The sequence below is a fragment of the Apodemus sylvaticus genome, chromosome 7 (genome assembly GCF_947179515.1).
Source record: "Apodemus sylvaticus chromosome 7, mApoSyl1.1, whole genome shotgun sequence".
Taxonomy (NCBI): Eukaryota; Metazoa; Chordata; class Mammalia; order Rodentia; family Muridae; genus Apodemus; species Apodemus sylvaticus.
In genome coordinates, this window is record NC_067478.1 from 98,101,695 (window position 1) to 98,117,288 (window position 15,594).

Sequence of the window (15,594 nt, forward strand, 5' to 3'; positions counted from 1 at the left end):
TATACAAAAAACAGGTAGGACATTTCCTTGGCTTATTGTCAAGCGATAGAAAAATCTTTCTTTAAACCTTTGCTGTTAACATGGTCTTTATTATGAAATTCTAAGGCTTCTAGCACATTTCCTATTAATAGCTGGTCCATTTTATCATTACTTTGTGCTAGATGGCCTGGGAAACCAATATGGGATGTGATATGTATTACATACAATGGATGATTTCTATTTCTGATTACTTGTAGTTGAATAAATAGTGAAGCTAATTCTGAATCATCTGGAATGATTCAGAATCATTAGAAGTATAGCAGTTTCAATATGTAAAAACAACTCTGCATATTGAAAGTCAGTAACTATAATAAGAGATTCAGGAAAAAGCTTATAAACCCATAAAAATGGTTATAACTTTGATTATTTTAACTGAAACATAAGGGCTGTGAACCACTTATTTTTTTCTGATTTATAACTTGCCTTTCCTGATTTATTCACATCAGTATAGAATGTAAGGGCTGCAGAAATTGGTGTCCCTTTTACTATATGAGGGAGAATCCAGTTAGTTCTTTTTATAAACTGAAGTCTCTTGCTTTGGGAATATTTGTTATTAATCTTTACCCCAAAATTACTACAAGCTTTTGCTGATGTTCATTTTCTGCCCATAATGAGGCAATTTCAGCATTAGTAAAGAGTACCACAATCTCTACTTGGTTTATTCCTGCTAATTGGTGAAGACTCATTTTTTTCTTTCAGAATCAGTCAGAAACCTTTCCTGCACAGGTCTTTAATTTTGTATTCTGTTTGTGTGTGAAAAATATCCACTCTAAGATATTATCTTCTCTCTGCATAAGAATTCCATTAGGAGTGTTGGGGTTCAGGAATCACCACGTAAACCATATGAATACCTGAACTTAATTTCACCTTTTGAGCAAAATGGAGACTGAATACAAAATGGCTACAGTTATGTTAAGGGGAGCAGGCCTCAACAAGGAGAATGTGTAGAGGGCAGAATAATCAAAGTACAATCAGTCCACATGTGCATCCTGTAATTTCTTTTCTGTCAGAGCCATTTTTTTTTCTTAACCTCAACTGGTAATTTTCTTGGACTATTTATGTTCTTATCACCTTGTAAGGTTTGAAATAAAGTACTTATTAAGTAGTTAATCCAGTTTTAGATCATAGCCAGTTAATATCTATTAGTATTTTTCTGACTTCTGAATTTGATACTATTCTGTTTTGAGCTGAAGTCAATCTTTGCAAAAAAAAATAATAATAATAATTGAAGGTTTCTTTTGGGTCTTGTATAATTTTATGACTCAGACCTCTTTCCTGATTTTTCAACTTTATCCCTAGCATTTAAAGCTGCTAAATGACATAGCTAGCACCAAGGTGTGATCATCAGATTCAAACTGCCTTTGTAACTCAGTGTATTGACCCTCACCTAGTAATTGATCGTGGGAAAAACTAATACCTCTAGCCTGACTCTGTTGTTCTGTGACCTTAGCTTCCTCCTCCCATCATGTTTGCCTTTGTAACTAAGGATCAGTTTCCAATATTGCTATTGCCAATTTTTTTCCAGTCTTGGGGGATAGTTCTGTTCTGAGTTGACCATAAATTCAGTATCTGCTTCATATAGGATAAATGCACACCATATGAAATGATCGCTTCCTTAAATCTCCTTAAATCTAATATACCTGTGGGACCTTGTAGGGCAGTTCAGGGAGGTCTTTGCCCAAAATGATAATAATCATAGTTGGTATTAAGCAAATTTCAGTCAAGTCGTTTAGCTTTTTATTTTCTGCTTATATTTTCTTTTTTTTTTAATTTTTTTATTCGTTATAATTTATTTACATTTCAAATGATTTCCCCTTTTCTAGCCCTCCCCACTCCCCGAAAGTCCCATAAGCCCCCTTCTCTTCCCCTGTCCTCCCTCCCACCCCTTCCCACTTCCCCGTTCTGGTTTTGCCGAATACTGTTTCACTGAGTCTTTCCAGAACCAGGGACCACTCCTCCTTTCTTCTTGTATCTCATTTGATGTGTGGATTATGTTTTGGGTATTCCAGTTTTCTAGGTTAATAACCACTTATTAGTGAGTGCATACCATGATTCACCTTTTGAGTCTGGGTTACCTCACTTAGTATGATGTTCTCTAGCTCCATCCATTTGCCTAAGAATTTCATGAATTCATTGTTTCTAATGGCTGAATAGTACTCCATTGTGTAGATATACCACATTTTTTGCATCCACTCTTCTGTTGAGGGATACCTGGGTTCTTTCCAGCATCTGGCAATTATAAATAGGGCTGCTATGAACATAGTAGAGCATGTATCCTTATTACATGGTGGGGAATCCTCTGGATATATGCCCAGGAGTGGTATAGCAGGATCTTCTGGAAGTGAGGTGCCCAGTTTTCGGAGGAACCGCCAGACTGATTTCCAGAGTGGTTGTACCAATTTGCAACCCCACCAGCAGTGGAGGAGTGTTCCTCTTTCTCCACACCCTCTCCAACACCTGCTGTCTCCTGAATTTTTAATCTTAGCCATTCTGACTGGTGTAAGATGAAATCTTAGGGTTGTTTTGATTTGCATTTCCCTAATGACTAATGAAGTTGAGCATTTTTTAAGATGCTTCTCCGCCATCCGAAGTTCTTCAGGTGAGAATTCTTTGTTTAACTCTGTACCCCATTTTTAATAGGGTTGCTCGGTTTTCTGGAGTCTAACTTCTTGAGTTCTTTATATATATTGGATATTAGCCCTCTATCTGATGTAGGATTGGTGAAGATCTTTTCCCAATTTGTTGGTTGCCGATCTGTCCTCCTGATGGTGTCCTTTGCCTTACAGAAACTCTGTAACCTTATGAGGTCCCATTTGTCAATTCTTGCTCTTAGAGCATACGCTATTGGTGTTCTGTTCAGAAACTTTCTCCCTGTACCGATGTCCTCAAGGGTCTTCCCCAGTTTCTTTTCTATTAGCTTCAGAGTGTCTGGCTTTATGTGGAGGTCCTTGATCCATTTGGATTTGAGCTTAGTACAAGGAGACAAGGATGAATCAATTCGCATTCTTCTGCATGCTGACCTCCAGTTGAACCAGCACCATTTGTTAAAAAGGCTATCTTTTTTCCATTGGATGTTTTTAGCCTCTTTGTCGAGGATCAAGTGGCCATAGGTGTGTGGGTTCATTTCTGGATCTTCAATCTTGTTCCATTGATCCTCCTGCCTGTCACTGTACCAGTACCATGCAGTTTTTAACACTATTGCTCTGTAGTATTGCCTGCTTATATTTTCAAGCCACCTAAAGTAGCACAATACAGAGTCCTGATGCTTTGTATTACGGTATTTCCCATCCTTAACCGTCTTCTTGAGGACTTCTCAGGTGACTTACCAAATCTGATGTTTTCTCAGTTTGCCCTCAGCTGGAGTGATTTCTCTGTCTGTGGGGTCATGCTATAAGTTGGAGCACCAAATGTTGATTTGTTTTTAAAATAAAAGCCCATTTGTTAGATTCACCAAATGAAGACCCAGAAGCCAGGTGCTGGGCTGAAAACCTACTAACTTAGAGAAGCAGGGGAAGCACCCAGGTGACCTTCCTCCTCAGCCAATATCCCAGAGGGAAAGATCCAGTTCTCCTACACTTCCTGTTTACCTCTCTGCCCCTCCTCCTGACTTGCTCTCACTCTATGGTATTTTCCTATGTTCATTCCCTGTTACCTGGCTGCTTGCTCTGCCTCTTGACCTGTTGTTGACTTTATTTAATCTCGTTTACAATAAAGAGAAAGCTCTTGGGTTAAAGGTGTGTGCTAAGGCTGAGCCACCTCACAACTAGGGACAAGTTTTCCCAGTATACAGTTTTGAGCTTCACCATGTAATCAAATATCCTGATGCAGTTTCTTCATTCTCATAGCAAATTTTTTTTTGGCCTTTGAATTATTTAGTCATTAGAATAGTGGGATAGAAAATAGAAGAAATAGAAAGAGAGTGCACTGTAACTGGTCTGTGTATATCAAAAACCCTACAAGGAAAACGTTTGACTCTTACCCTCCAAAATGATCTTCCTTAGCTCCCTGTTCTGTTTGTTTATAGACAATGGGTAGAGGCATTGACCTCAGGACTAGACACCTCCCCAATAACACTGGAGTCTTGCCCTCAGCTCTCAGACTGATAATATATTCTGGTTGCCTGACAATTCTGAGATCTCACGGAAGGCTCTGCCTCATCCTGTGGATGGTTCCACCCCACACTGTGGTTCCACTAGGCCTGCTAGGACTCTATTGTGTTCTGACTCCACAGTTCTGCTGGGCCTTGTCTTCCTGAAAGTCTTCTGTGCTGCCTCTGCCTATGCCCTGGCCCCAGGCTACTGTCATATCTTTTGAAATCCATGCAGAGGAAGTCATGCCTCCCTGCTCCCATATCCTGTATCTACAGGGCTGGCACCCTATGACCACTGCCACAACTTGTCTCTGTGGTAATTTTAGGAGGATGGGTCAAGCTGTTTCAGAGAGGAGTGGTTGAGGCAGCAGGAGGCTGTGAGGAATGTGGGGTGTGAAGGCTTATCCTAGCCCTTGGCAACAAGCCCCAAGATCTGACTGCTCTTCTGATTATTTTTCTCTCTCAAGGTTGGCATTCTGGGTGTGAAATGGGAGGGACTTCAGTAGAAGTCTCCAAGGGCTCTTTGGGGTCATTCTTCCATTGTCCTGTGTGAATAGACTCAGACCTCATTCCGACTATGCTAATCTTATCAAATGATTACTTAGCCACACCTGCATTTTTCTTTCATGAAAATGCTTTTAATTTTCTGCAGAGTTCAGGCTGAGAATCCTTCAGATCCCTAAGTCTGTTTTATTTGATTTATAGATCCCACTTTACAATCATATCTTTCGACTCACAATCTAGAGTAGACAGTTAAGACACACAGCGTCCTAAGTGCTTTGTGACCAAGCTTCTAACACCACCCGTGTAATCTGTAAGAAAGTCCAGACTTTCCCTACAGTTCTAATGTAAGCCCTTACCTGAATCTCTGTTCATCTTAACCTTTCCTAGCCTGCACACGCGGAGTTTTCTCCTCTCTAGCCGGTTCCAAAGGTAATACCACATTTTTAGGTATTTGTTACAGGTATTTGTTATCAAGATTAGATCATTCTTAGTCTGATTTGTGCTGCTTTAATCAAAATAGACATTCATTTACATCATGGTTCTGGAGGATGTGAAATCCAAGATGAAGCCTTCTGGCCGTATCTTTGGACAGATGGGGGCAGAAGGAGAGGCAGAGAGTAGAAGTAGGGGAGATGGTGAGAGGCCGAATTTGTCTTTTTTTATAAGGCTCCATTTTCATATACAGAATCCATTTCTGTGATTTAAAAAAAAACACTAATCCAGTCATGAGGGCAGAGCTCTGAGAAACGAATGCTAGGCAAATTTTCTACCACTGAGCCCAACACACCTCTTATAGATATCTCCCAACACCATCACGTTCAGGATCAAGTTTGCAATGCATGAACCTTAGGGCTCACGTTTAAACCATATGAGGTGTCCTAGTGCAGAAAAACCTGGGTGAGTGGGGGCAGTATGGAATATGCTGTGGGAAGGAACCAAGCTCTGTTAGTGTGCTTGAGGACACTTGGGGTATTTCTTAGTTTCTTTTCTAGTTGTCATGGCAAAATACCTAACAAGCAATTTAAGGAAGGAAGGGTGTTTTGTTGTTGTTGTTTCTATTTGTTTTTGTTTTTTGCTCACAGTTTGAGGGCACAGTCCCTCATGGTGGGAAAAACATGGTGGGTAGCCAGGGTGAGATGTAGCTGGTCACACTGCATTCAAATCAGGGGAGCGAAGAGCCTTCTGCTGGCGCCCAGCTCACTTCCTCCCTTATAGTTAGTCTCGGCCACGGCCAGTGAGAGGAACTGTGCTGCCTTTGGAGTGGTTGAGCTCCCTCCACCCCCTCCAATTAAACCTAATCTGAAAGATCACTGGGACATCCCAGAGGTGATTCTAGATCCTGACAGGTTGACAGTATTGATCATCTCGCATGCATCTGATGTGTCTGCAGGGCATGAGGCCTGAATTCGAAGGTTCCTGGCTGTGCAAAAACCAACATCAGTGGTCTCAAGCAAGAGTGGCTTTTGAGGTAGATGGTTTCTGAGATGGAGTGTTCTAAGCCAGAACGAGGCTTGCTGTTTCCTTCCTCAGGGAGAGGTAGAGATGGCAGATGGTAAGGGAGTGGGATGTCATGGTTTAGCTTTGGAGGAAAGCCTGAGGCAAGGGAAGCCTTCCTTTAAAGGAAAGCTGTTGATTGGTCAGAGATAGAACTAGGAAGATCAAAGAGGTGTGGCTTTGGCTGTCCGGATTCTGGGAATGTGATAGAAGGGATTTCTCATCTAGGTGGTAGAATTTGGAGAGAAAAAGTGGTGAGTTAGCCTGAAGGAGTTAGAAGGGCAGGTAGCTCTACTTTTTCCCCTACAGTACAGAGAGCCAGCGGGGATGTGGTCCCATAGTAGAGTACTTGCCTAGCATGCCAAAGGCTTGAGTTCAATCCAAACAAACAAACAAACAAACAAACAAACAAAAAATCCTAGGGACAGAAAATCAAGGACTAAAGGGCATAGAGCCATTCAGCTTTCAGCAAACCTTGGGCTGCCTCTCCCCTGCTCAGCCCTTGGGGGATATTGTTCGAGTTGAACTCCTTTTGGTTAGCAGTCTCTGGCTGGGTACCAGTTCCTACAGGGCCCCGTTTCTTCCCATGTCCCCTGGCTAGGCTCATCAGCTCATCTTAAGCCAGGGACACCTTGTTCATGGCAAAGTACCAAGGGCGCAGACAGCTAAGTTGCCGCGGGCTAGCTTTACATCACAGCTGACCAATGACTGAGTGGTTCTTCTTGGCAACTGGTTCAGAGGGGAGGCTACTGAGCTTGGACCTGGATAGATCAACAGCAGGCTTCCCGCCCCCCCCCCCCCCCACACAACAGATTGTCCTTGTAGCAACCAGTCCAAGGAGCCCTGTGCCCCTGGAATACCCTCTGGGCCAGCCCAGCAAGGAAAGGAAGTAACATGGTTAAGTTTGTCACTGGACACCTTGAAGCAAACCTTGAGACCAGCCAGGCTACTTAGAACTGTTCTGGTTCTGATCTGGAAAAGAGATGTGCCAGTGTAGACCTGCACTGGGAAAGAAGCCAAAGAAGGATTAGCTGTCTTGTTGCTTGGGTTTGCTCCAGGCTACTTAGCAAGGACTGCCAAAGTCTCTTTCCTAAAGGTCAAGGCCAGAGTGTCTAAGTTGTTGTCTGTCATTTTCTCTGGAACCTGTTCTAGGTAGTATATTCCATTTTGGTTTCATGCTAAATCATAAAGGAGGTAGGTTTTGGTGTGTGTGTGTGTGTGTGTGTGTTTCCTTTTTACCACTGATGCTTGACTTCTAATTAATATAACAAAAATCACAGAGATGCAGACCTAGACATCTGGATACTTTAAGCCCCTCAGGCCAATGCATTGTATAACCAACTTAACTAGAAACCTATCCCTCCCATCCCCCCACCCCCTGCTTAGGAAAGATCTGGAGGAAGGAGGGTAGGGGAGGAGGCAGTTAATGATCAATTCTGGCACAGAGTTTTATAATTCCAAGTGTGGTCCTAGCAGGGCCCAAGGGAGCTGATAAGAATAGATCTTTAGGCAGGCCTAACCTATACACCCTGGAATAAAAAGGTGCTCATCAAAGGTTAAGTAGGGAGCTTTGAAGGCTATCTACCTAATCTGACGGTTTTCCTGCACATTAGAATCGCCCACCCTCCATGTGTACACAAATTTCAGGGCTGGCTTAGAGTAATGAACCGACTTTCTTCATATGGATCGGAGCAATACTCATTAAGAGTTTTAAGAGGTTTTATTTTTATATTTAATTATTTTGGATATGTGTGTGTATGTGTGTGTACTTGCATATGGAGCTCAAAGGACAACGTGAGGGAACAGGTTGTCAGATGTGGTCACCGGCACTTTTCCCTGCTGAGACATCTTGTCCCTAGAGCAGGCCAATCCCCTGTTCAGCTATCATTCACAACCTCCTCCATGAATACTGCTTCTCAGACTTAAATGTAGGATCAAGTTCAAATCTACATTCCGATTTTGTAGATATGCAGGAGACCTAGGATTCTGCCTTGCTAATAAGGGTCCCTGGTGCCCATGTTCCCGAACTGACAAGTGCATTGGAGAAGCAGGGATCTATCTATTGATCTGCTTCCTGTATTGACAGCTGAAGAAAATGAGAGCCAGATAAGGACACAGGACATTCCATGGTCACCTAACATGCCATTCATTTAATGCTCTCTAAGTTTTTAAAGCATTTGCATTTTGAAGGGGAGCAGAGCTGGGGTTTATTAAAGACATAATACATCTTAAACATGGAGGCTAAGAGAGAAGTGCTCAGAAAGAAAGATATCCTCCACAGCATTGATGTGAGTTTCTCAAAGAAGACTCATCCACTCAATGCTTTTAATTAAATAAGTAACTAATTAATTTCAGAGACAAGGTCTCAGACGACCATGCAGGAGAAGAGGCCCCTGTGGCAAGGAATGATTTGGTGGTTGCTGGGGGGTAGCGAGCGAAGGGATGTTCACTTTCAGGAGAGCTGTCAAGGATTGTGGATGGTGATTTTAACTGGAAATGTAGGATTACAAAGCTCACTTTTGGCTGAATGAGTGTGGCAGTAGCTGCAGATTATCTCAGCATGTAGAAGGAGGAACTCAAGCTGGAGCTAGATAGTGAATTGTAGGCTAGCATGGACTATAGAATCAATCTCTCTCTCTCTCTCTCTCTCTCTCTCTCACAAACACACACACACACAGAGAGAGAGAGAGAAGGAAAGAAGGGGGAGAGAGAAAACAAAATAAAACAAAAGCTAGTCTTTTTTCTTTCTTTCTTTCTGGGGAGGGCCGTTCTTAGTCCTCTTCAGGGTTTTGTGGTGGTTGCTGCTAACCCTACTGATGAATGAGGAAGTGTTTGGGACTTCCCATATTCCCTTACACAAAGTTGGTTTTGTTGTTGTTTTGGGGTGTTTTTTTCTTATTTGTTTTGTTTTGCTCTTGGTCACAGTTCTTGAATTCATAGTGGCATCTGAGAAATGCCCCTACTTGGGGTCACAGGCTTGACTCCATAATAGGTCTGTATTCAAAAATCATAGATTTATGATTATGATAGACAACACTTCCAACAGATGTTGGTCCTGCCTCCAAGAAATAAGTACATTTGTCCTTAGGAGGAAAGCACAAGGTAGTTCTTCCTTTTATTACCTATTACAAGTCACCTGCGCTGTAGGTGGCAATGCGTGTCCCAGGACCCCCCCCCCCCCCAAACTGACGAAGGCCTATGTCTGTAGAATGTGTGTATTCAGTGCATGGCTCCGTGATTTTTTCGTTGCAGTTGTTCCTGATCATTTGAGAAACAGAACAGGATGGAAGGGATATAGGTTGGAAGAAGCTGGCATTTGGCATCTATATATGCCACATAGATCTCTTAGCAGCATGGTCCTAGAGGAGTTGGTCCATAGAGCAATTGACTGCTCCCTGACCTCTCCCAGTTACCTTGCTGGCCTCTGACATGCGCGGTATCCCTTGACTCCTTGCAGAGCCATACCACCAAAGCTCCCTGACCCCATCCCCTATTGCATGGGCCTTCCTTCCTGATTTGACCGTGCATCTTAGAAACTGAGACCCGAGAACTGTTAGTGTCTAGAAGGACTGGGAAGGGCGCTTGAGGACCTGCATGGTATGAATCAAGTTCTGGCTTAGTTTACTTTTGTGTCAGAAATGGTGGACACACCCCCTTGCCCTCAGACTGACTCTTCCTGAGTCAAAGTGCTAGATAATCGCATTAGAGACTGGTGTCAGTAAGTCAGGCTTGGGAAGTGAAATAGGGTTGGGACCTCAGTTCCCTTCCTGTAGCAGGGCTCCACCTAGATTCCTCATTCTACCCTCTGAGAACTTAGGAGGAAGATCACCTGGGGCCGGTTGCCTCATACAGTGGCTTCATGGTTCATCAGGTTGGAAAAGGGCAGGCAGGGCATGCGGTGCGTTTAGTTAGGTGTGCAGGCAGAGCCTAGACTGATGCCTGGGTCTCCTGCCTCCTAGGTGGCCCGAGGCAGCCGGGATGACACTTCTCCCCAGGAACCCTGCTATCTGCTGAGAAACATGACCAGCAAATCTCGTGAGTGTTGTCCAGGGGGTCTCCCCACGCTGGAGGGGCCAGCCGTCATCCTCCACAGCCCCTTGGGACCTCCGCAGGGGTGGGTGGTAGAGGGTCACACTTGGAGCCAATGACACTTTTCTTATCCTGACAGCAGAAATACTTGGGTCCCGTCCCCTCTCTAGGGACAGGACAAGGCCAGAGACTGGGTCTGCTCTGCTGGGGGTGGCGGGGCTCAGGATCAGCAAAGGAGAAGGCGGCCCAGGACTGTGCCTGTCTCTGCCTTCAGCTCCTCTGTGCGTGTATCTTGTAGACTGGAAGCTCCTGGCCCTGGCTCTGGTCCTCGTTGTTGTCATGGTGTGGTATTCCATCTCCCGAGAAGATAGATACATTGAATTGTGAGTATGCTTTCTGTGTTCTTCTATTGCTTCTTGCCAGAGATAAACTGATATAAAAGCAAGGTACCTAACCAGGCAGGAAACTTTTGAGACAAAAAGTCTCAAAACATCCCCTCTTCAGCTAGCTGCTAGCTCAGGGAGTCAGTCCTTCCATGAGGGTGGGTGGGTGGGGAATCCAGGTGGCTTCTATGGCTTCCTAACAAAGGAAATGTTAGGGCAGAAAGATCTGGACCCTCAATGATTTGTGTTCAAAGTGGAACTTGGGTTGAGGAGATACTAAGTCCGTGAGTCCTCCGGAACCGTGGGACCTCTGTACCGTCACTGGGGAGGTAGATGCCAGCCTGGGATGCTGGCATCAGGATGTCAGTCTGACTGGGCCTTTTGATTCCTCTTTCTCTCTTCAGCTTTTATTTTCCCATCTCAGAGAAGAAAGAGCCATGCTTCCAGGGTGAGGCAGAGAAGCAGGCCTCTAAGATTTTCGGCAAGTAAGTACTGGATGGTGGGACAGGGCACAGGGTGCTCAGGACTGAGGGGTTAGCCTCATCACTAACTGGCTGGAGGATAGACAAGGCTGGAAGAAGGACAAAGACCAGATACTACAGTCAGGGGCCTGACCTCGTTCAGTCAGACTAATCTCTCTCTCATCCCTGTCCTGTACAGCCATTCCAGGGAACAGCCCATCTTTCTTCAGCTTAAGGATTATTTCTGGGTAAAGACACCGTCCGCCTATGAGTTGCCCTTTGGGACTAAAGGAAGTGGTAAGTTCTCTCCCTCCCAGCTCGGTGGGAAAGCAGCCCTCTGCCTATGAAGCGATCTGTAGGACTAAAGGACGTGGTGAATGTATGCTTAATGAGTTGTTCTACCCAAGCAAGCGGGCGGGTCATGCTTTGATTGTGTGGGTCAACATCCTGGATGTTGCTGTCTATCCACTGGTTCCATGCCTGGGTTCTTTTGCCCAGGCTCAGGTACCTATGTCAAGGAGGGAGAATCTCAGGAGTGGATCAGGAGCAGCCTTTACAATGCTGATGGCCGTGGTCTTCATGCCTTCTGTTCCTCCTATTCCCTCTTTTTGTAGAAGACCTTCTTCTCCGGGTGCTGGCCATCACTAGCTATTCTATACCTGAGAGCATACAGAGGTAAGGAGACATTCTTCTCATTGTAATCTGGCACCTTGAAACCATCTTGGTCTAGTGCTTTGTCAGCCAGCCTTTGGTCATTGGTTCACCGTGGCCACTTTGACCCGCCCTAGCCTGCCTGTCTCCTGGAGCCGTAGGTATGCTAAAATCACAGCAACTTAGCCTGAGCATCTAGATGCCAGGGTACGTAGAAGCTGCTGAAGGTATTGCCATGGCAACAGACAGACCTGGGCATCAGGCAAGGAAGCTGTGTCCTAGGGTTTGTTTCTCCTCCCCTCTTCTTTCTGTTCCTTTTGTTGTCGCTCCTTTGGAGACAGGATTTCTTTACATAGCCCAGGCTGGATTTGGCACTTCTTCAGTGTTGAGCTTACATGGGTGCACCACCTTGCACAGTTCCTGTGCTGGGGTTTCTTCTGATGCTCCTCTCATTATCTCTTTGCTGTGCTTGGATTGCTTGGATTTCATTTTGAGGTACAGGACTTTGAGGTCAGGAGAACCATTAGCAGGGCCACTTAGCATTCCTGATACATGTAGATCAGGGGCCGAGGACAGCCTAGTAGTAATCTGAGATGACCCCCCGCCCCAGGCAGATCTGAATCAGTGTGAGCTCAGCAGAGCTGGGACTACTTCTGGGTTTGAACACTTCTCTTCTCGTGGCAGCCTCGAGTGTCGTCGCTGTGTCGTGGTGGGGAATGGGCACCGGTTGCGGAACAGCTCACTGGGAGGTGTTATCAACAAGTACGATGTGGTCATCAGGTGTGTGGCCATCCCCCCTGCTTCTTTTTTGGTCCTGGATGTCCCAGACGGGATTGCCAAGAGGCCTGGTATGTCTAGTGATGGATGGTCTTTTCCTGACCCAGATTGAACAATGCTCCTGTGGCTGGCTATGAGGGAGATGTGGGCTCCAAGACCACCATACGTCTCTTCTATCCTGAGTCGGCCCACTTCGACCCTAAAATAGAAAACAACCCAGACACGCTCTTGGTCCTGGTAGCTTTCAAGGCGATGGACTTCCACTGGATTGAGACCATCTTGAGTGATAAGAAGCGGGTAAATTGGGTCAGGTGGGAAAAAAAGATAGGGTGATGGGGGTGCTATCCTAGTCAGGGCTCTATGTCCTACAGACTGCCTCATGATACTCCTAAAGGGTTGGTGAAGGGATGTGGTGAACCAGGCTTTCCACAGCCAGAGCCTTGGGTGTCTCCCCAGGGCATTGTTTTGTAGGGTTGCTGATAAACTGCCCTGCTCAAGAGCCAGTAGGAGCTGGGGTGGCAGCCAGAGGCCCTCTGGGCTGGAGGGTTGGCCTGGAATAGGAGCACTGTCAGAATGGGTGAGAAACCTGGGAACAACAAAGCTGTCCCGCTGTTACCTTGGAACAGGCAGCATTTCTAGGCTTTTCCTTATGGTCCCACAAAGAGCCTACTCTCTCGCTGGACCATCTGATCTGGCATTTCTTGCCCAGTATGTTGACAGCTTAAGGCTCAAATCCCTTCTTGTCTGCACCTCTCTCAAAGAAGTAGTGGTCAGATCCCACACTCTTCACGTGTTACTATCACCTTTCCTTCCTGATAAGGGCCCTCCCTTGGCCTTTCCTTTTGTCTCTCATGTCTGGGACAAGTCTTACCTCACTTGACTGGGCTCCGTCCTCTATCTGCAGACCACCAGCTGGAGTAGAGCTGAGACACAGGTCTTCACCTCTTTCGTGTTTGTCTCCCTTCTAACCCTACCCCCGCAGGTGCGAAAAGGTTTCTGGAAACAGCCTCCTCTCATCTGGGATGTCAACCCCAGACAGATCCGGATTCTAAACCCCTTCTTTATGGAGATCGCAGCAGACAAGCTCCTGAGCCTGCCCATTCAACAGCCGCGGAAGATCAAGCAGGTGGTGACAAGCTGGTGACAAGAAGACCGAGCTAGGGGGAGGTTGGGTCGTGGGTAGAAAGCGAAGAGGAGAGGAGAGTGAGGGGAGAGTGAAGATGGGTGCAGTGTACACTTGACCTTTGAAGAGAGCTTCTGTAGCGCGCTGCCTTGATGGACAGCGTGAACTTTTGAAGAACTCCTAAAAGTAGAGTGGGTGAAAGGTAGCTGGGATTTGGACGCTGGACTTTAAGATGCTTTTGGCAGGCTCTGGTCAGAATCTGCACACTGGGAGCTGCTGGCACACACACCACTGGCCCTTACCTGTGGGAACAGCTTGAGTCAGTGCAGTTACTGTTGTTAGACTTTTAGCCTGCGGTCCTCTATTGGAACACACTGATCTGGTGGAGTGAGTGGAGACTTAGCTTCAACAGTCTGTCCTGCATGGCTTTAGTACGGTGAACCAGTTTAGGGAGCTGTAGTGGTTTTGTGAGTTATAGCTTTGATGTTAGCACTCTTTGTCTTGGTAGTCTTCAGCTGGTAGGGTTTACCCCACATCGTAGCTTTGTGAATATTATTTCTGTGTGTCTTAGAGTCTCTCATGGGGGCATATGAGACTGCAGGAGGAGGTCATTGGCAGGCCTTGGCAGGACTCTTGGCTGGGCCACTTTGTGTGGTTATTATTAGCGCTAGGAAATTTCAATTGCTTATCTTAATGGTGGGGATAATATTTGCATTGACCTCTTAAGGCTATGGCAGGACTTAAGCAGACAATAATATAAAATGTCAATCATAGAGATTGGAACACAGCAGCTGCTCTTTTCAGTGTTTGCCTTTTATTGTTTGTTAGTTTTCTTGAGGCAGTCTGGCCTCAAACTCACGGTAATCCACCCAAGTTCTGGGTTTACAAGAGTAAGCCACGATACCCAGCTAATATTAGCCAAATTTTAAATCAACACGTTTATTCTTGACTACCTATATTATCTAACATCATGCTTTGCAAGCCTGCAGTGTGACTGCCCAGTGGTGAGCCCAAGGTCATGTGCTTAGAGAGTAAACTGTATCCCCTGCTCAGAAGAGATGCCCACTGTAGCAGAATAAGCTTGGAGTGGCAACCTCTCACACTAGAGTTGTTTCAGTTTGGTAGAAGCACAGAGGGGAACACACTTGCGCTGCGTTATCTGGGGAACTCTACAGTTGAAGTGGTACTGTTGTTGGCCCTGTGGGGATCATGGCGTGTGTTAGGCATGAAGTGGGAGGAGGCAGTCCATTTGATGTGCACGTATAGGCCTGCCAATACCAAGTTGTTCTAGTTCAGATGGCGTCGAGGGGAGCAAGGGGGATTTCATTTAAGACAGGGTCTCATTGTGTAGACCAGGCTGGAATGCACAGAGATGTGCTTGTCTCTGCTTCCTGATTGCTGGGGTTATAGGGGTGTGCCACCATGCATGGATAAGGGTGTGATAGAGTAAGACTTTAGAGGGACGTAGGGGGAGGTAAGGATCAGAATCTAGCTCCTGGCTGTGGGAAGGAAAAAGAAAGGGCTGTATATGGCCGTGACGTTGCATGGGTTTTCCATTGCTGTCCAATCACAGTCAGTGTAGTGGCCTCAAATACATCCTAGCTTTGGCTCATGGCCCCATAGGTTCTCTGCAGTGTCACATGCTGATGATAAGAACTGACTTTCTATCTGGAGGCTTTATGGGAAATTTTTTTTTCAAACTTGTTTTAGGTGAGACATGTTTGGGTTTCCAGGGTTGTAGAACTGGGGTTCCCCTGTTCTTGTAGACTGTGGACTCAGTGAAGAGGTACCCTCAGCTCGAGTTCTGTGCCCTGTAGCTCCCTCCATGTTCAAGCCACTGACAGCTCAAATCTGACTGACTTCATCTCTGAGCTCAGAGTCCAGATTTAGATGGTTAGGTAATTAGGTCAGTGGTTTCCCCTCATAAAAACTGTATGAAATAATGAACTATTATTTAAGCATCCTATTTGCATATTTCCCATATCTGTGAGACAAGGCCATTATAAAAGAGAAGTGGAGGTTCTGTTTCAGTCAGGGTTACTA

At 45.5% G+C, this 15,594-nt stretch overlaps 1 protein-coding gene across 3 annotated transcripts in view; it reads left to right on the top strand.

Moving 5' to 3' along the window:
* St3gal4 (ST3 beta-galactoside alpha-2,3-sialyltransferase 4) overlaps nucleotides 1-15,594 on the top strand; it is a 46,216-nt gene that overhangs the window by 28,607 nt on the left and 2,015 nt on the right. For all 3 annotated transcript variants that reach the window (XM_052188740.1, XM_052188742.1, XM_052188741.1), the window contains 8 exons: nucleotides 10,087-10,162; nucleotides 10,455-10,539; nucleotides 10,944-11,024; nucleotides 11,200-11,297; nucleotides 11,615-11,675; nucleotides 12,336-12,431; nucleotides 12,536-12,725; nucleotides 13,411-13,554. In XM_052188740.1, the coding sequence (XP_052044700.1) occupies nucleotides 10,087-10,162; nucleotides 10,455-10,539; nucleotides 10,944-11,024; nucleotides 11,200-11,297; nucleotides 11,615-11,675; nucleotides 12,336-12,431; nucleotides 12,536-12,725; nucleotides 13,411-13,554 (831 nt within the window). The remainder of the gene's footprint in view (nucleotides 1-10,086; nucleotides 10,163-10,454; nucleotides 10,540-10,943; nucleotides 11,025-11,199; nucleotides 11,298-11,614; nucleotides 11,676-12,335; nucleotides 12,432-12,535; nucleotides 12,726-13,410; nucleotides 13,555-15,594) is intronic.